The 20,413-nt window shown below is 46.9% G+C and overlaps 1 protein-coding gene and 1 long non-coding RNA gene across 3 annotated transcripts in view; one reads left to right on the plus strand and one right to left on the minus strand.

Annotated features, from left to right (window-relative positions):
* Positions 1-4,951: 4,951 nt before the first annotated feature.
* Positions 4,952-20,413, plus strand: part of DPYSL2 (dihydropyrimidinase like 2) — a 54,935-nt gene continuing 39,473 nt past the window's right edge. The window contains exons 1-2 of one of the 2 annotated variants that reach the window (XM_075074677.1): positions 4,952-5,317; positions 19,107-19,195. In XM_075074677.1, the coding sequence (XP_074930778.1) occupies positions 4,967-5,317; positions 19,107-19,195 (440 nt within the window). In that variant the 5' untranslated portion in view covers positions 4,952-4,966. Of the gene's footprint in view, positions 5,318-15,493; positions 15,883-19,106; positions 19,196-20,413 lie in introns of those variants that run through there. The other variant, XM_075074678.1, reaches the window with a different exon arrangement.
* LOC142048108 (uncharacterized) lies at positions 13,031-15,348 on the minus strand. Its single transcript, XR_012657401.1, has 2 exons — positions 15,158-15,348; positions 13,031-13,613 (listed from the first exon to the last, which is right to left on the minus strand). It is a non-coding gene; the product is annotated as an uncharacterized LOC142048108 (long non-coding RNA).

Genomic DNA, 20,413 nt, shown 5'->3' on the forward strand with positions numbered 1-20,413 from the left:
GCTGTAATTTCTGGCTGGGTTCTTAATCTTTAATGAAGAAAATTCTGGATTTGCAGCAATTCTCTCACCTAAAGATGGTAGGCAAATAAAGCGACATAGAGCTTATATTGCATTGTTTCTAATTCAAATCAAGTTTGATTGTTCAGCCTTACCCTGCACGTGTAAGTAACTATAGCAATGAAATGTCATAAAGCATCATTCGTCTTTTTATGCATGAGAAGTGAGTTGGCATGCCTTGGCCAGATGGAATAGGATATCAGAAATCACTTGCGCCATTGGTGCAGCGCAGGTTAGTGAAGGAGTCCTATGCTCCTGAGGTTTTCTTCTAGGCAGGCCACGGATACCAGAGCACTGTAGTGCGGAGGGGGTGTTAGTATGTAAGTAGAGAGACCTGATTTTCCACTTGTTTGATGAGGAGCCTGCCTACTTCATATCTTTGTGCTCACATTTTCCCCTCTATATCATTGTAAAACTTCTTTTTGCAAAAGGATCCTTGTGAAATCCTCGTGCTCTTCATGCGGTCCTTTTTCTTGTCTTTGCCAGGGCAAATCCCCAGGCAGGGATTGTCTGTTGTCATGTGCTACTGCCGTGCTTTAAGGTAGTGAGTACTTATGGCACTTAGGACTTTTGTGCACCAGCATAAAAGAATCTTAAATTAAGCCAGTTCTGCCACTGCTTTCCTGTGCAGTTTCTGGCAGGCTGTGCAAGCTCTCTATTCATCACTCCCCTTTTCTGTGGTGTTGAGATATTACTACGAGAAGTCACTTGCCCAGAAGCGTCAGTGTGTTACCATGTTAAGAAAACCCGATGTTGTGATTCCACCATTTCCCTCTCTTGTTCCTTTTATTATATGGTGTGTGGATAATATTAACTGATAAAATCAACTACTTTTTCATGTATTGCTAAATAGTTTATCTGCAGATAAGTGTTCAAGTTAGTTATTCTACTCTGCATACCTCTATCACCGTGATATTGCAAGAACCAATTAATACTCATTCCAGGATCGGAATATTAAATCTGCCGCATGGAGTCTGAAGGCTACTGGTGTGACTCCAACTGGCCCAATTCGTTCCTCAGGTTGGGTTTATGTCACTATTCAGTGTTTCTCCACCTTTGTTGTCAATAGGGTGAAGTGCGAGCTGTTATCTGAGGACATTTTTCTTATTGATGCTGGGTTTATGAAATTCAGATGAGGGTCAGTGTCATTTTCAAAGTAATTTATGTGGTTCAGAGTGAAAATAGATGCCCTATGGGATTATTAAGCACACATGGATTATCAGCATCTGGTGATTTTTCATTAAAATTTGGTTATTTCCACGCTTAGAGCATGGGCATATCCAGTTGCTGGTTTAATATATTACTACTCAGGAGTTGTGCCATGCTGACTAGCTGTAAACAAACTCAAACTGAAATTTAAGTGGCATCAGCCTATACATTTTTTATGATAACAAAGTTGGTAAGGAATCTCATATATCTTGTTGGGAATTCTGGGATCTTAAACAAGACCTGTATGTTGGACATTATAGAGGCTCAACGGGACTCATGTAGACAGCAAGTTTCTATGGCTGGTCCCAAAGTCAGAGTGATTTTGGGGGTCTAAGTTCCCAGTTGAGCTTTACTCACGATAGCACTCTTCCTGTAGGAAAAAGAACATCCTAGGAACAAAGCCGTGGAGTCATGTAGGTGTATAAAAATGTTTCAGTTCAAGTTTAACAAAAGGAATGAGTAGAATTTACTACAACTGGACATTTTTCAAGATCTGATACTTGAGTTTCAGAGAATAAAAACTTTTAAAATTACCCCAGTATTTTTCAGTGTCCATAAAGAGACCGTAAAGACAGAGAGAGTACTACACAAACACCCTCTGAAATATCCAAAAATGAGAACACAGTCAAAGGAGGATTCCTTTTTAGCAGTTCAGTGAGTTTTTTGCAGTGCCTGAGTTTCCACATGGGTGGATGAAATAATCGTTGGTTTGATATGTGAGGCTGATCAGAGACTCAACAGATCAGCCTGTGGTGAGGTATCTTTGATAGACTTCCCATGAGCACAACTGGAGCTGAACACAAAATAACTGAAGACACTGCTGGGGGTTTCCTCAGGTGCGTGCAGAAAGGGGAAACACTTGGAGATGGCTGTTCAGTATGTGATTGTTGGCCATGTTTTGAGGGTTTATTGGAAAAGAGGGTCAGATCTGTGTGGCAGGAAACCTCAGCTTTTGGGAGTGACCTTGTTCAGGTCTGAAGCATTTGGAAGTTGCACTCTTGTCTGCAGGATTTCAGACTTGTCTCGGCCACTTCACAGCCTCTAGGCTAGCTAACTGGCAGATCATTCTCTTTCCACCCCTCCACAGAGGCCTGTGTCTGTGGCCATCGGAGCATCTTCCAGGGATGTGCCAAGTGATGAATGAGCTTTATTTAAGGCTATCCCTGAAAGCCACTGCATACATTTCAGCAAACTGCAGAACGTGTCAACACAATCACTTCCAGGCTTTCAGCTTGCTGGAGCCTCTGTCAGCAGTCTCTGCAGCTTCTGTGGACTGCCTGATCAGCAGTGCTATGACTATTAATATTTATAAACCTTAAATAATACAGGACTTCAGTGTACCTGAGAGACCATATGTTGGCCTCCAATCCCCAACAAAGCACCTGAGATCAGTGTGGCTACAGCCCTGGCTGATCCACTGTTACGGTCCCAGAAGGGGAAGGAGGTGGAGCTGTTCCCCTGGAGGGCCTCTGTCTTTGGATTTCTTCCTCCTTCATTAGTTACCAGAGCACATCATCTTCATGCTTCAGGGCCAAGCTGCAGGCTTATTTCTTTCCTTTCAGTCTGGGGTGTTTTATCATTGTACTGTGCATTTATTACAGGGCTTCACTTAATTGTGACCTTGGTTTTGTGTTCCCCCCCCCCCCCCCCTTTTGGTACAAATGTATTGATTTGGGTGTGGTTTGCAGGGTGAGAGGGCTCTGAGATTTTTATTTATTTATTTATTGCTTTTAGTGGGTTTTTGTGAATCTTGCAAAGGTGCGTGGTCACCGTTTGGACACAGATGCCTCTAAATTAACATTTAATGTATGCATGTGCAAAGATGCATATCAATGAATAATGCATAGTAATAAACAGCTTGGTGATTGGGTTTGGTCTGGAGCAATATTGCATGTGGATTAGCCTTAAGGACCCAGATCAGCCGTGTTAATAATGTGTATCAGGTGGAGACAGCCAAGCTCAACCTATTGTGTGCTGCACCACTTACCTTTGTAATAAAAACACCTCTCCTCCCATGCACACAGCCTCAGCTGGAGTCGCAGAGCCATTCGGTGTCCTCTGCTGAAACAGGCCCTTCGGAAATGACTACGGCAACCCTCCCTCCGCATCGCCAGCCGCGGGGGTGGTTGGCTTAGGTACAAACCCGAGAGAATAAGTAAAAAAAGGATCCCTGCACATGCAGCTGCATTAGCTGCGAGGAGCAGGAGGGTGTGTAAGAGCCCAGCAGCTCATGCAAGGCGGAGAGGGGGCTGGGGGTCGGGGGCGAGTGTCTGGACGTGGCTCTGAGCCCCCCGGGGCTGGCTCTCAGCGACCCCCCCCTCCCCGAGCCGGCTGTCGGGGCCGGCGGGTGGTGCTGAAGGGACAGCGCCGGCGGTCCGCCCCGGCCCCATGTCCCCCTGTCCCTCTGCCTCTGTCCCCCTGTCCTTCTGCCCCCTCGGCCCTGCTCCTCTGCCCCTGTCCCCCTGCTCCCCCTGTCCCCCGCTGTCCCCCTGCCCCCTCGCCCCTGCTCCCCCTGACCGCCCCCCGTCCCTCTGTCCCCCTCCCCCCCGCTTTCTTCTCTCTGCCCCCTCGCCTCAGTCTCCCAGCGCCGCCAGCATGGGGAAGAGCGGGGAGACAAGGGGCTGCCGCTGTGTCTCCTCCTCTAGAAACCTGCATGCAGCCGGAGCCGCCTTTGGCTGCCTCGCCTGATCCCCCGCAGGGAGGGACTGGGGGCTTCTGGCATTGCAGAGCCTTAATTGACTAGCAAGGGCACTAATTTCAGCTCCTGGAGGTAAGTCCTGGTTAACGGCTCATTTTCCTCTCTCCCCCGGTTTGCACACCCCTCTCCCATCTGTCTCTCTTTCTCATTCTCTCTCCAGTGCCATCAATCAATCCTTTTCCCCCCTGAAGAGGGTCCACCCGAGTCACAGCACCAGCGATGCCCCAAAACCCAGAAAGATGAGTCAGCATTCTGCCTCCCACTAACCCAACCGCGATCTCCTGCTCCCCGCCCTGCGGCTCCGCTGCTTTCAGAAAAAGTGAGGAACAATAGGATTCCCGGGGCTCTCCCTGGCTCCACCATTGTGGGCTAGGGGAGGAAGGGGAAAGGGTGGTGGGAGGAAGGAAGAGATCCTTTTTCCCCTGCCTTGGGAACACGCCTCCGGAGCAGCCGGAGGTGAGGGGGGTGCTCTGTCCCCATCAGCCTCTGTGCAACTTGTAGCAATGGCAGCAGGCTGGGGAAGGGGAGGGGGGAAAGGGTGTGTGCGATGGGGGCTGTTGCTCCAACCTGATCGAGTCCATTTGCCAATTCACCAGTCGCATCACTTCCGGACCAGTCCTCAGTTTCTGCTGCAGAGTGAGGTTTTTTTTTTTTTTCCCCCCTCCCCGTCTCTCTCTCCTTTTCCCTCCCTCCCCATCTGGATGCTGGGAACTTGAAACCTCCTCCCTTGATTGCAGCAGGATCTGCCCCAACCGTCCCTCAACTTTGCACTGCATCAAACAGAGCGAGCCACAGGCTATATTGTGCCGATGGGGGCAGGGGATCTGCCAGGCACAGCCCTTTGCAATTGATGTTGCCGTATCTTTAGGACCCAGAGCAATCTCTCTCTTTCCGCCCCCCCCCCCCTTTTCTTTTCGTGTGTGTGTGCGTGTGTGTGTGTGTGAAGGATCCTCCTGGTTACCGCTGTTATTATTTTCCCTTAGCAGGGAAACCACACAAGCCATGGCTGAGAGGAAGCAGTCTGGCCGGCAGGGTGAGGAAGAAGAAGTGCCAGCCTTCTTCAAAAATCTGGGCTCGGGCAGTCCCAAGCCCCGGCAGAAATTCTGTGGCATGTTCTGCCCGGTGGAAGGCTCCCTGGAGAACAAGACCATCGACTTCGACTCCCTCTCGGTGGGCCGCGGATCTAACAAAGTCGTGGCAAAGCAGAAGGATGTTGCCCACCTGGGTCCGGATGCTCAGTCCGTCTATTCCAGGCAGAGCGGGAAGGGAGGGGAACCATCTGTTGATTTCGGGAGAAAGGTGGAGATCAGGACTGCCACTGGGAAGGAGGCGCTGCAGAACCTGAATGACAAGGTGGGTACATATATATTTGTGTGTGTGTGTGAGATGCAACTTGAACACGTGATAGGCTGCAGAAGGGATGGATCCTTTCCACCCTGCAGTTTCTTGCTTTTATGTCACTTGCATGTGTGTGGCAGTCAATGTCTTCCTCTAAGAAGCAGCATCTCTCCTAGAGCCTTCTTGCCAGACCTCTAATGTTATCCCTGTGCTCTCTGCAGGTGTGTGTGTATGTGCACAGGGAGGAGGGCAGAAGAAGAAAGGAGCCCCCCACACCCACAAACACCCTCTCTTTCCCCGCCCTACCTTCCTATTTGGTGATAGAGACCGACTTTTTTGTTTCTTAGGCGATTCCCCCCAGCACAACCTAGCAAAATGCCCCACCCAGCTAGTGAATGCAGCTCACGGGAGCAGAAATGCGATTGTTAGCAAAAGAGCATCGGTGAGCCTCCACCTACAGGGATCAAATCCCTGCAGGGATTCTTCCAGGGGAAACTGCTACCTCCTTCTCCCAGGGGAGGACAGACCAGAGTGACCCCTGGGAGCTGTATTTCAATACAAATTTTGAGCAAGGCCTTCGGCTACAGGGGGAATTTTTCCCTCAGGAAGATCTGGGACTTTCACAGGAATGTGGCATTCTCTTAGAAACCCACTGAACTCCTCCCAGTCTTTTAAGACTCCTGAAGCTATTTTCTCACTCTCTGTATGTGTCATGGTGTGATAAAGCCTATCCTCTTCCTGAGGCAAAACCCATTCAACCCATAGGTCTAGCTGACCGTGCACATTTGTTTTCCTCGATAAATAGATTTAAGCAAGCTTTATGCAGACCTGAGCCATGAAATACTCTGTGCATTCCTCTGACAATGCTGGCTCCTATGTGTAGGCTGGAAGAGTGGAAATGAAAGAAGCACCAACCAGCAAACTGATAAACTTCTAGCATACTGGGAAAGCGTTTCTGTGAGTAGTCCCTCGGTGGGTTTACAGAGCAGTCCTTTCTTCTGGAATCTGTTTCTGGGATGTGCCTCCTGATTTTTACTAGTGGTATGAATTGGATATCCAGGGCAGAAGTCTGCCTGGAGTTTAAAATATGAGCTTGTTCACCGCTTTCTCCTGCTTGGAGAAATGGGAAATATTACTAGGAGTATCACTGGGGACTCACCCTCCCCAAATCAGACCCTGCTCTGCTTTTTCCTACTACAGTAAACTAGGGGCTCCATCCAGCCATATTTACATGTGCAAACAAATGCTGTTTACAATGAGATCACAAAGGTAGGCCCAGATTTTCAGAAGCGCTACGCACCAAGCTTTAATTAGGAGTGGGATGTGCTCCATGCTGCTTCAAACCTCGTTTGCCAAACCCCCAAAAAAGTTTGCCACTACAAATGCCCACGGTTTGATTTGACCATGCTGAAGTGCCTACTAATTGAGTAACTTCCCATGGCTGATGAGTCTTGTTGGACTAACCGAAGTGTATCTCAGTAGTAAAAGGTATGCACCTTTTCAGCTTTGTGAGTCAAAGTTTTTGCAATTCAGGACCTTTTCAGAACTAATTTCGGTCAATTTGATGCGATGATGTCCTGCAGGATATGAGTATAAACAGGTGATGTATTAATTCTGAAAAGATGAATTATTTTGGGATTGAAGGGTACCAGTATAATAAAAAACTGTAAGTACAGTATGGTGAAAAATCAGAAGTCCACACAAAATATTAATCACATTTTTTTTAAAGTGTGTTTTTTGGTTCTGTTTTTAAAGTGTGTTGTATTAATGTTAACTGAGGGTATGAAACAGTGGGATAGTGCAAAGTGTTTGAGTTGTTTCTCATTAGCTTTACATAACGCAGGTGCCAATGGATTGTGTTTGAGGGGTTGTGAGCGTTTGGGTAAGTGCGGTCTTATATTATAAATGTCTTGCTATGGATTGGCACTTTATTGCAGGAGCGGTTGAGCTTTCATGGTTTTCCAGCTGACTACATCTATAGCTTGAATCAATGGTTAGATCCTCAGCAGGTAAAACTGGCTTTACTTCAGTGTAGTTAATAGAATATATTTATGATGAGAATCAAAGCTCAACGTATTTAAAAAAAGGAAGAGAAAAATAACATTGCAGGAAGTGGCGTTGAAGGAAACTGCGTTAAAATCATTTGAGATAGGAGCTAAAAGGCTTCTGAAGGTTTGCAGCTGAAATTGGCCCATAATTTTCAAACATCTGGACCCAAAGGACCACATCGTTATCAGAACGGATTCTGATCAACTGGATGCCATAGAGGTGGCTGGAAGTATTTTAGCCAGTGACTGGATCCAAAATGGATTTAAAACACAGTCATCCTTTCTGTCACTGTACAGAAAGATCTTGTATTAATCCCCACTGAAATAATTAACAAAGCAAGACAGACAAGCTATTTTTCATTTTTTTGAGGTCTTTAGTGTCCAGAGGATAAAAAAAGGAAGGTAATTATTCCACATTAAATTGCAATATATTGTTCTGCAGGCAAAGATAAGGGTAATCAAATCTCTTTGTGTCTGTCCTGTCTAGGGTATTCTATAGGCATCTATCATGGCCTCCCTTTATTGCCTCTGGGCCATGCTGCCTCATAATTCAGGGTTAAGATCATCTCTAGAGGCACCAGAAAGGCTCTCTATCTTAGTTTAAGCAGCTCTTTACAGTTAGGCCTCTGGAGGCAGTGTGACCTATTCAACAGGTCTGTAACTCAGCAGATCTGAGGCAAGCTCTGCTACTTCCCAGCTGTCAGGCCTTGGAGAATTAACTGTGCTTCTATTTCCCATCTTAAACTTTGTCATCTTCCCTGTTTAGACTGTTAATGCCTGGTCCTGGAGCTACTTGTTCAACGTCTGAGCATTGCTTAGTGCTTTGAGGCCCTGACCTCAGCTGGGCCATCACTGTAGTCTGAGAAGAATGTCATGTTCAAACCCAGGATTCCTTGAATGAGACAATAAGCATTTTGCCTGGCTTTCATGAATTGCTGTGCAAGTCCATTTCCTACAGTGGGATCTGGTATTCAGAGAGCATCAGGGAAGAGACCTGTAGAACTTACTCATACCACTGGTTTGTAGCAGACAGTGCAGAAGCTGCAAGCTTCCTTGTCTCAGAGCAGGGGGACAGGTAAAATGGTTTCCCAGGGCAGTAGTCCTCTATTCCTTAGACAAACAGTCTTGAGACACACGTATTCGTCTGGGTTTTGAAAAAACTTGGTCATTGTGTGCTTGACCCGGGTCATTTCTCTGTGTGTATTTCCCAGATTTCCCATGTGTATAATTGGTATCCCTTCTGTCTTGCTCTTCCCTTGAGATTCTTCAGGACAGAGATGGTCTTTTAGGGAACATCTATAGGGAAAAGCAAGGTTTGATTGCAAGAGGGATCAGCAAGCTGGGGGCTTGCTTTAATCTAGGTTGCATAGAGAGCCTGAGTAGGTGCTAAGACACTTCATCACAAGTACAAGCCCTGGGATCCCAGATCTCTCAACTTGCTAGCTAAAGTTCCCATTGCCATCTTGCCGTTACTTCAGTGATTCAGGTGGGTCCTCTGTGCACGAAATAGTCACCTTCTAGATACCTTTTTTTCATCCCTTAGAAACAGTTCATGGACCTTTACACCCAGTGCTCTGCACTTCCCAAACTACTGGTCTAAACCAACAAAGCTCTGTCCTGTTGTAATAAGATAAATGACAATAATGAATAAAAAGAGACTAGGAAAATATTTTTATTTTAGAATTGACAGGAGAGGAATCACTTGCAAAACACAGTTTCAGGAAGCTTTTGGCATGACTTGCCTTTTTGCTAAAACCTTAAAGCTCTCAAGATCATTATTGTTAATTCCTGGAGAGAAATAAGGAATAGGAGTACATCGTTGAGCACTCAGATAACCATAGACCCTGGAACATTAATGGAACTGTTGTGTAAAACAAAGAAGCTGTTCCAGACAGTTGGAAACACAGTTCTGAGTTTAGTTTGTTACAATGTCTGTAATTTTTCTAGCCTTGTTTTGACAATCATTGCGTTTGCAAAATAATCATACAGGAGGATGACTTGCATGTTCTTCCACTGGATCATAATAGTTTGTCTGACTACTGGAAAAAAAAACCATAGAGAAACTAACAATGATAAGCACAAATGCCAAATTCTTCTTAACTTCTTAGATCCCTCTCAAAGCCATCAAGCTGCATAGCTGCAATGTGAGTGGGCGTCATGTGGAGTGGTCTGTTTGTCGGATGTCGGGAATTTACCAATACCGCGCTCTCTTACGCAGTAACGAGCAAGGGGCTTGGGTACAAGGCCAACTTATTATTTGGGCTAAAGACTGGAGGGAAACCCTAAACGCCTGGGGCCAGATCTCCCCACCCAGTTTGGAGCTGAGCTAATTCACAGGTCTGATCTTTCAGCGGCACCTTGCGATGCAGGCTTTATCTTGGGGAATAGATACAGTACCTGGCACAATGAGACGGGCAGCTTTGCGTGCCACCCTTATGCCAGTGCTATGGCCATCACTTGACATGAGCCATCTGTGTTTAGTAGGTGCTGAGCACTTGTTTAGGTCTCCCTGAAATTTTTAACCTGCAGGACCATGTCTAAGTCCCCGTATCACTTGTCTGTCTTGTGGCTTGTTCAATCTGAGCCTGTTTCTGTGGTGGTGTTACAAAGTTGGGAGATAACATAGACAGCAAAGCTCTCGTGAAGTAGTTGTGTGTGTTCTGCGTGAACTCTTTTACCCTAAAGAGTGACGGCATGTGGGAGCAGAGCTGTAGGAAATCTACACCAAATCAAACGTCTTTGTAGTTCTGTGTGAATCTTACAGTAATGCTCTGTCCTTTGGTCACCTCCCAGAGATCTGGAATGAACCTCAGGGTGGGAGAATAGAGGTCTGAATTTCATTTTCTCATTGTCTGGAGTAATGATTGTCCTGTACATCAGAGGTAGGCGAAGCTGGCTGACATGAGCAATGACAGCAATTGCTGAGAGCCTGATGCTTTGCCCTGTAGGTTTCTGGGGAAGGGGAAGGTATTATAATGCTAAGAAACCGTGCAAATCACTGTGAAAATAGCCATTTCTTAGACCATACCCATGGTTCCCATGGGCCTGGAGTTGCTAAACTGTCTCCACTGGATGAAAGGGAGGAGCAAGGAAAAGGATGCCCAAATGCCGTTGTTCTAGAAATGCTATATTTAACTATAGCGAAGGTCACAGCATGAGTGTAGGCTGTAAGCTCTGTAGAGAGGAGAGCACATTTTTGTTATGTACTATAGTACCCATGACCGAGCAACCCCTGCCTAGAACCCTGAAGAAGGCTGTCTCTTTCCCGATAACATGACGTGATAGTAAATGGACTGTGGAGCAGCAGCTCGGGCTTCTTTAAGGACAATTACGATTGTAATGCAGCCGAAATGCTCAGGACATTTCCTCTAAGAAACACACTGTAACAGTCATCTTAGGAGGTTATTTCTGAACTTTCTCAAGGTTTCCTGGGATTTTAAAGGAAACAAAATCAATTGGAAGGTTAATTTTAATTTGCAGATCAAGTGTACATTTTTATCGACCTGTTTGTGCAGCTAGAAAGTGAATCTCCCCCCTCACAATCTCAGTCTACGTTAAAAAATCAGGCTATTTCTCTGAGAAGTAATATGATTTTACCTCCTCATAGTAGCAACTTTATGGTCATTTCCATATCATGACACTTATTTTTAATTTTCTCCTGTATGATAATAAAACTAATCAAAGATGCCCACTGGCAAGTATAATTCCCTTCTGTAATTTAATTTATAGTGATCAATAATGGACAGTTCTTTCATCTTTTGGGAAGGACACAAGTACTCCTTCTGCCACGTATCGGCCTGTATTTAATCCTCCCAACACTTTGTAAGACGCAGGGGGTTGCTGGATCCATGGGAAACTCCTTTCAAGTCACTGAGGCTCAGAGCCGATGCAGCAATTGGCACGGGCAGAATCGTGACAGAAAATTAGGGCCTGATCGGTGAACTCGTGAAAGCTCTTTTGGCCCAGTCCTGCTGCCCCTAATTCCAGTAACAAGAGCCTCGCTGGCTTTGGCAGGGTGTGAGTCCCTAACTGGGAGCGGGGATTATTAGCATTTAACCAGCCTAAAGGGAAATCTAGAGCTTGTTGACTCTGTGTGCTAGAATTTCAGGTACTTCCAGGAGTGCTTTAAATCCACCTCTTATCCCTCTTTTCATTACATTTTTAAATGTATATTTCCATTTGCAGGTTTTATAATTTCACAACAAGATGTCCTTGTGGATAAACCTTTAAGAATTTAGTAGGAGTAAAAGCAATTGGGTGTTGCAGAAATTCTGTGGGGTTTGTTGCCATTACACTAAAATTCCACAGAGAAAGAGGCTCTTTCGATGTTTTTTTTTTCCCCAACCATCCAGTAACTCCACAGTGGGAATAAAATTCCCTGCTAAGTGCATTATGGTATTTCACAGAATCTGTAAAGTTAAGATTCAGAGCTGATGTAAATTGATTTCCACTGATGCCTGTGATGATTTATTTTAGCATAGATTATCACTGTTCAGAGATTCTTATATTCTTGTGCCTTTTTTCATGTAGACCTTTCCAGGAAACGTAGACATAGATGTTCCTTTAACGTGAAATGTGTTTCTGCTGCAAAGAGCCTGCACAAGATGTCCTACACAGCCGATATCTGTGCAGACATGGCTGCCAGCAGTCTTGTGTATCCACTGGCCAATATACCCCCAACTACCCTAAGCCTAAGGATGGGCCAGAGACACTCAGCCAGTGCAAAGGACAGCTCTGTGTGTGGTCGGGGTAGAGGCTGGCAGTGCAAATGTGGGTGTAATGCTCGGGTTTGTGCATTTCATCCCCTGTTCTGCCATTTGGAGAACGTTGTCAGGGCCCTCAGAAGTGCTGATGTAGCATAATTGAAGATACTTATGTTCTTTTGCTCTTCCTGTACTGCTGATGTGACTTGGCTGCAGGAACCTTGCTGGTCCTGTTGTAGCGGCTGCAGTCAAGAAGGCTGGGCTGGGCCAGCCATCCTTCAGCACTTTCCTTTGTTAACGTTTGGCAAGTAAGTTTTGGCAGTGCTCGTTCTCTGTAGCACCTTCTAATCTTAGCCTGCCTGGCCTGCTGTGTGCATTAACAGACCTTTGGAAGACAAAGTGCATCAATGTTATCTAGAAATCCCTTCACTACCTACGGGGGCAGGTAACGGCACCCCTGTGTGACAGCTGGGCCGGATACAAACCTGCAGGGATTTCAGCAGCGAGTTCAGCTCCCTGCTTTTAACCTAGGACCTGACTCCTGCCCCAGCATTTCATAAGTAGTTATCGTTCTTCATTTAACTTATAGGGGGAATTTGTACATAAACTATAGCTTTACCAGGGGAATGAACCAGCTTTTGTGGGAGGAAAAAAAAGTAATGCAGGTGTTCATCTCGGTATTTTCTCGGTTCCCAATTTGTTCTCATCCCAGCATTGTCCAATAGCTCTTCTCCTTCCCCCGGATCACCTCCTCTCACATGTGTTTATACATGTGAGATAATATAAAGGATAATATTATATATTATAATATATACAGATAATATAAAGGAAAGAAAATGTGGCCATGTTGGCAGTTGGTGTAATAGAGCTAGAAGATACACCTGGGAGCTCCGTTCCGGTCCTTTGGGTACATGCTAAATCATATGGCATTTTAAAAAATTTGGTGCTGTGTAGATATTGAATATTGAACAACCATGTTTTTCAGCCCTTTAATCTCTTCGTTTATTTTATTCTGTACTACTTAGGTTCTTGCAGCATGGTGATGGGAAGGAAAAGCTAAGTGTCATCGGAAGATTTGTTATTACTTTCTGAACCTAGTCACGATTCAGTTCAAGTTATGGAATGTATTCGAAGTTCAAGAACTGCTGTTCTGTATTAGTCCCATGTGCAGTAAGGATTGCCTTTTAAAAAAAGTATTTTAAATAGCTATCTTTGAGCAGATGAGAATAGCTGCAGAAATATTAGCGTGCTGATGACATCATCCCCTTAAAGGTGTTTCTGCTTCTTGTACCGGTGCTGCTGTTCCACAACTTTTAGCGTAACGTGGAGAAATGACCTGCCCAAGGCCAGGGAGGTGAGCCAGTGCTGGAGATGTACGCTTTCCTGCGCCCACGTTTGTGGTCGTTCCTCTGTAATCATGTTCCTGCTGCCGGGGCAGGATCTTGAAATGGTAGCTGGACTTCGCACATCTCCAGTCAGCTGCCCAGGGACCTTGATGCTCTTTCTCAACCCTTTAGGCTGCGTTTCCTTCCTCTTTGATAGCTGAAGACACTCTTTTACCTGGCAAGGCAAGGCAAGAAGCTATTCAGATATAAAATTGAGGAGGAAAGCCAGCATTAAAGAGAGAAAAGGAACAGTTGCACTGTCTAAATTTAGAAATCTGATGTAGATGCTTTCGTCCGTGTTCTGAGCAAAAATATGCTGAGGTTTCAAAACTTCTTCCAGCACAGAGCAGAGAGGGGCAGGATAACTCATTTAGTATTGTCTATTCTAATCATTAAATCAAAATAAAACCCTACAGGATAACAAATTAATCATCTTGCTACTGTCATGAGCCACTTTTTCATTTGCTAATAATTGGATATCAACTGATTTGGCACATCAGCTACTTAGATGCTGCCTGACGCCCTCCCTATACCCAGCAAAAGCTCTTTTACTCTTTTCCGTATAGCTTCCTGTGAACTACCATACATAGAAGGCCCTGAGAGTCATCTCTCTGAACAGATGTTGCCTTTATAATGATTTACTGGTGTAATATACTGCGGGTTTTTATTTCTTACGGGCTGTGCACAGTGTGTTTCACGGAACTATTTGGGTATGTGAAGATCATTACATTTTGTGACAGGAGAAGCTTGCAGTTTGCTTTGTGTGATGTGAAATTCACCCATGACTGAGGGAAGAAGGTAAGTCTGTGTCGGTCATTAATTGTCTGCCATAACCTTCAAGCAGAAGTGGATTTGTACTATTTATGAGCTCTCCAAAAGGTGTCTCGTACCTTTTACCAGGGCAACTTATATAAGGGGAACTGGTGTAAACGGATGTGTTTTGAATGGTTATCCCACGCTCTGGCCACGAATCCCATCTCTTTTCATTGCAGTGGGGCAAGTGCAGTATGAGTAACGAGGAAATATTTATGCCATTTAATGCATTTCTTTCCTTGGAAGTACCAGCTTATGGAGTTCAGGGACTGAGAAATTTAAGACTCCAAGTGTATGACTGAAACATTGAACGTGGAGTTTGCAACACTGGATTAGTAAGACATGGCCAGAGTGACTGGAGAGGACCACCCTGCCTGTGTCTGTAGCTCTGATCCCAGGTTTCCCTGGCACTAAAGCTTCAGGTTAGTGACCACAGGAGGGGGGACTGGAATCTGGGCTGTATTTTCTGGACGAGGAGGTGTAGAAGGCGGCATTTAGAAAGCATGGCTGACATGCAGGGAAATCAAAGAACCGGGAGTGGTTTCACCCTTATTTTTTTCCCCGCAATTTGCTAACGTTTCCCACCAGCTTTTTGCTCCGGTAGCGCCAGGAAGGGCGGGGTGGGACAAAGAAGATGGAGGGCTGCGCGTTTTCCAGCGCACCGGCTCCGCGGGCAACCTCTTTTCCTCCCGCTGAGCCTCGCAGCCCCGGGGGGCTGCAGGGGTGGGGTGGAGGAACCGGGGGGTGTTGCAGGGGAACCGGGGCGGGGGGGCACCGGGGAGAGCCCGACGGGAGCAGCGGGGGGAATCGGGGGATTGCAGGGGCGGATCGGGGGATTGCAGAGCGGTGCCCGGGGGTTGCAGGTTGCAGGGAGGTGACACGGGGGTGCGGGGGGGAGGAACACACCGGGTGTTGCGGGGGAACACCGGAGGGTTCCCGCGCTGCAGGGCCCGCCGCCGCCGGGCGCGCGCGGTCCCGCGCCCGCACTGACGTCTCCGTCGCGGCACTTTGCATATCGCCGCCTCCCCCTCTCCCCCATTGCACGGCGGCGCCCTCTCATTTGCATCCCGGCCAGGCGCTCAGCCAATGGCGTTCCTTCCTGCGCGGCCCCCCTCCCGCCGGGGGGGGGGAGAGGGGAGCGGCCGAGGGCGCATGCGCAGCTGCCTCCCCGCTCCGCTGTTGTTGCTGGCGGCGATCGCCCCCTCCCTGCGCGGCCGGGGCCGGGCTGGGTTGGGCTAGGCTAGGCTGGGCTAGGCTGGGCTGGGCTGGGCTGGGCTGGGCTGGGCTCCGGGCAGAGGGAAGAAAGGGAGACGCACAGGGGTGGCTGCTTCTCCCTTTCCAGCCATTGCGGAGAAGCAGGGCTCGCCTCCCCGCCGCGCCGCGCCCTCCCCGGCGGACCCCCCCCGCTCCCCTTCCTTGTGATCGCATTGATTTGGGCTTGGGGGATTTAGTTTTATTCTATTATTTTTTTTTTCCTGGTGGAAGGGAGATCGGGGAGCAGTTGCTGCACGGGAGACAATAGCGATACAGCAGCCGCCCCGCTTCTCCAAAAAAAAAAAAAAAATTAATAAATTTGGGAGTGATTTCCAAAGATGTCTTATCAGGGGAAGAAGAATATTCCACGGATCACGGTGAGTTGGGTGCGGGGGGATGAAAGCGGGGAAGGGGGAGGGGTGCGCGGGGATTAAGCCCTTTGTGTGCTCGGGGAGCGATGGCAGGGGTTTGTGGCAGGATAATAAGATCAGGCTCTAATGCAGCGCTTCCTGTGCTGCAGCGCGGCTGGGAGCCGGGGGGGCCGGGGGGGTTCGGGAGCGGCTCCGGGGCGGGGGCCGGGGGGTGCGGAGCGGGCGGCGGGGGGATGCGGGGCCGGCCTCGGGGGGTGGGGGGGAGGGATTGCACCGGCATCGCCCCCCGGAGCGGAGCCCCGGTAGCGCCGGTGTCACCGGCCCCGGGAGAGCATCGGGGACAACGGTACCCCCGGCGGGGGAGGATGGAGAGTAACCCTCCCCCCCCCGCCCCAATCTCCAGCCCGGCCAAGGGCGGCTCCGGGGCGGGGGGCGGGTGGGGTGGTCGGCCGGAGCCCCCTGCCCCGCCGGCTGCGCTGGGGATGGAGCAGGATTTCCTCTGCTTCCCCAGAATCTTCTCGCAAGGCGCACGTTTCAGCCCGCTCCTCGATGCGATCCTGGGGGAAAAGGGAAGGAGCCGTTATATAAACCCCTCCCTTGGTTTCCTTACTGTGCGAGCAGATTTAGGGCAGGTACTGCAGATCCAAGGATACTAACTTTTCATTACGTAAGGCAAAGATATTCGCATCTAACGGGCTGTTACAGCCATTTATTCTTTTTGACACAAGAGTTTTTCATTCTTGGCAGCGGCTCCTTCTCCCAGCCCCACGGACACACCCATCCTAGTCCTCCTTCCTCAGCCTCGGAGGCAGAAAAGTGAGCTCTGAAATAGAGCTTTGAAGTGTGACGTGCATGCCGGAGCCGCCGGGCTGTACGGTTATGTCTTAAATGATGTTTAGGAAATGCAGGGGATGCACAAAATTGGTATGTGATAAATGGAGCATCCTCTTTCTTGGTGGTGGTGGGGAACAGTATCCCTCCACGAGTCCAATGGTAGAGGGTTTAAAAATATGCCTACTTTTAAATAACGATGAAGGGTACTGCTGAATTGCTGTCACGGGCCAAAAGCAGCATGACGCATTTTTCTTGTGACTGAACACTCTGATTTATGTTGCGTGCACCCGGCGCAATTCTCTTGTAAAGATAAGGGATAGAAAAAAAATCAGATTCTGGTCTTATTTGCTGTTGTATGAAGCCAGAATTGATCTACCGAGACTAATGCTTGAAGAAGAAGGATAATCAATGTTTAGCAGTCCTGTTTTGTCTGCCGCTGTACATACAGATTTAGCGGCAGGCCCTCGCAGGGTTGCAAACTGCGGGCGCTTTTGTCTCCAAGGTGGTTGAAATGAGCAGAAGGATCCGCACTGGTTTCAGAGCCTACCGTTCAGCCGCAGCAGGAGAGCTGTTTACTAGCAGAAGCATTCAGAGCATCATTAAAATGGTCCAGGCTGCATTTTTGTTTGTCACTATATATTTTTTTTTTTCTTTTCCTTTTTTTTTTTCTATCCTAATTGATGCCCAGTGCATTAGGGCTTGTGCTGTCAGTGACATCGATGGCCAAACTAACTGATTTCAATAGTAGCTGGCCTTTTTAATAGCACAAGAAGTCTGCACTAGAGGTGGGCATAAATACTGCAGTGTTTCTGGAAATGGTAAACATGTAGGACAGTTTGCTGTAGAGGCTGGCGTTGAAAGACAAGTGGGTTTTTCACGCCCCAAGTTAATTCATTCAGGCTTATTGGCATTCACAGCAGATCCTAAATTTAAATCTTGGGGTTTTCTTTCTTTGTTTTTTAAATCGGTGGCGTTATTCCGGGAAACTCTCCATTGCAGCAGTAGGAGGGAAGAGAAGGAATAAAAGGAGGGGGAAGGAGAGACACTTAAGATTTCATAGATATTTAGGAGTTACATAAAAGATGGATGTAACAGTATAAATCAGTAGCTGATGCAATTCATGTAGCCCTTCTGGCGTTAAAAGAGCTGTGTCAGCTTGTGGCAGTTCAGAATCGGGTGCTCCAGCTCTTCAGTTGTGTTATAAGCTCTTTGGGAAGATGCCCAATTCTTCTGGTGGACCCGCGGAGCCCCAGCTCGAAGCAAGGGCCCTGAGCATCGCTGTCGCTGCCCTGTGTGTGTTTGCTGTAAGGTCAAGGCACCGCCAAGCTAAAGTCCTGCTTTCTACCCCGTCTTGAATTCAACATTTGGCTTCAGCAGCCAGACTGCGCTGCTCTGATATAGCTTTGTTCTCCTACAAAGATGTTTTTGGGAGGAGGAAGGAGAACCGGAGGAAGCACAAGTGCAGATACAAGGGCCAAGGCGTAGTTTAAACCGAACGTGTATGTGCTTTGCTTCAGATACACGCGTCTGTAACGCAGGGACTGAAGGAACCAGAGGGACGTAGCAGTCGCTTTTAACTTTTCTCCCCATCCAGAGCTCTGTAGAGTGCGTTTCACTCTTGTTTATGACAGATTTGATTTTGACCTAAAGTCTCGCAATAGCGAGGTGTAAGCTGGGCTGTGATAAAAGCACACGGCTCGATAGCTGCCTTGTTATAATCATCTTTCTGTTCCGGCCAAACTGTCTCCTAATTGGAGGGAATTTTAATAACAGTCTCTTAAATCCTTCGCTTAAACTTAATTTGCTGATATGCGCTTATCTCCATCTGATTATGCAGTAGTGTTCTGGAAGGGCAGTAGAAGTACCCACTGCATCGAAACATCACAAAGTTGGACAAAATGAGTTTGTTTGTGTTGTGTAACCCCTGGCAACAGACTTTTGGTCCATTTCCCTGACAGCAGTTGACTCACAGCTAGCCAAGTAGTGACTCCAGTGTGTGGGTGCATATAGGAAACTTTGCATACGACCAAGGCAGAAAAAATAGAGCTGTGGCTATTACGCATCCCTCAAAGTATTATTTAATGCTTTCGCTGTAGGTGATGGGGGCAGACTGCAGGTAGGAGTGACGCTGCCAAGTAGACGAGCCCGTTGGAACTCAACTCCTTTTCCGTTCTGATTTTTTTTTTTGGATCCTTGGTGTGATGAAAGGACTCGCAGATGAAGTGAAATATTTTATCTTTCCAGTTGAAAGTGCAGCGATTGACTTGTGTTTTGACACGCACTTGTGAATAATGCAGAGGTTGTTTCCGTCTCTACTTTTATCTCTGAAGTGACACCGCAGACTGTCAGCTTTCTCACAGAATAATTATGTATTGTTGTATGCTTCTTTGTTGCAGAGCGATCGTCTTTTGATCAAAGGTGGTAAAATAGTTAATGACGACCAGTCTTTTTACGCAGACATTTACATGGAAGATGGGTTGATAAAGTAAGTGAAGCCTCATACCGTGTTGTGATTTGGAACGTACAGAAACGTACTGCAGATTAGCAAGGAGTAGCTTGGTCTCAGCGAGCTCTATTAAATTGCAATGAAAAATGAGTATTTCACATATATCCTGGTGTTTGACGGAGGAACTTTAAAAACAAGGTGTTGAATTAAATCAACAAATGCGCCAAAACCCCACTGTTATTAAAGCATGGGTCAAAGGAGGTACTTGCATGCGCTTAATTTTAGCCATGCGAATAACCCCATGCTGAGATGACACATATGTTTGAAGTTATCTGTGTTGTAACATTTTACTGAGTTATGATTCAAGATATTTTGAATCCAGAGTTTAGCATCCCAATACTGTTAATTCTGTTTTAGGGTAGGAGGCTGGACTTAGGTGACCTCTTGAGTTCTTTTGCAGTGCTGTCTTCTGCGATTCTATGATAACAAGGATCAATCTAAACCCCCCTAAAGTTAATAATGTCCTGTAATTTAAGGATTAAGGTTCAGACCTCTTTCCAGCATGCTTCTATGTTTTCAGTGCTGAAACATGTGTTTCTGGCACATTAAATATATTACAGATTTCTTTGGAAAATTACTCCTAGGAAAAAATGGACGAGCCAGAGGTTACAAACAAGGAATTTTCCTGTTCTGGCTAAATGGTCAGGACATATGCTTTGCTAATCAAGGTTAAAAGTAAAAGGAGCCAGCCAAAGACAGCTAATTAACTGCAATGTTTCATCCACTATTGCATTTCTAAAAATATGTCATGAAGAACTAGACTGGAGAGGGCTTTGGAGGTCTCATCAGGAATTTGGAAACCGGTATCTGCCTGGGTTTATATTTGTGCGGGAACTACATAATAGTTACGCTTGAAGGGGAAGTAGAGAGTATAGAGGCAAAAATTCTTCCAACGCTCCCAAAACAATGCTAACATCCACATCGCTGTGAGATAGCTACAATCAAGTGTTGAACCGCCCCTTGGCAACCCCTGTCCAGTCCCAGTAAAGCTGCTCGCAAGGCTCTTGCTGCATTTGGTGCAGCAGTCGTCTGATTATCTGCACGGCCCCTCTCCAGCTGTCTGCCAGTGTGGCTCCTTCTTTTCCTTCCTGATAAATCTAATACTGCCCCGAGGTCCTGAAGTAATTGCACGCTTTGCTCTCAATTATGCAACTGCTTCAAGGGGAAGCATAAAATATTATCAGCTGTGTATGCTGA

Source organism: Phalacrocorax aristotelis, chromosome 24 (genome assembly GCF_949628215.1).
Source record: "Phalacrocorax aristotelis chromosome 24, bGulAri2.1, whole genome shotgun sequence".
NCBI lineage: Eukaryota > Metazoa > Chordata > Aves > Suliformes > Phalacrocoracidae > Phalacrocorax > Phalacrocorax aristotelis.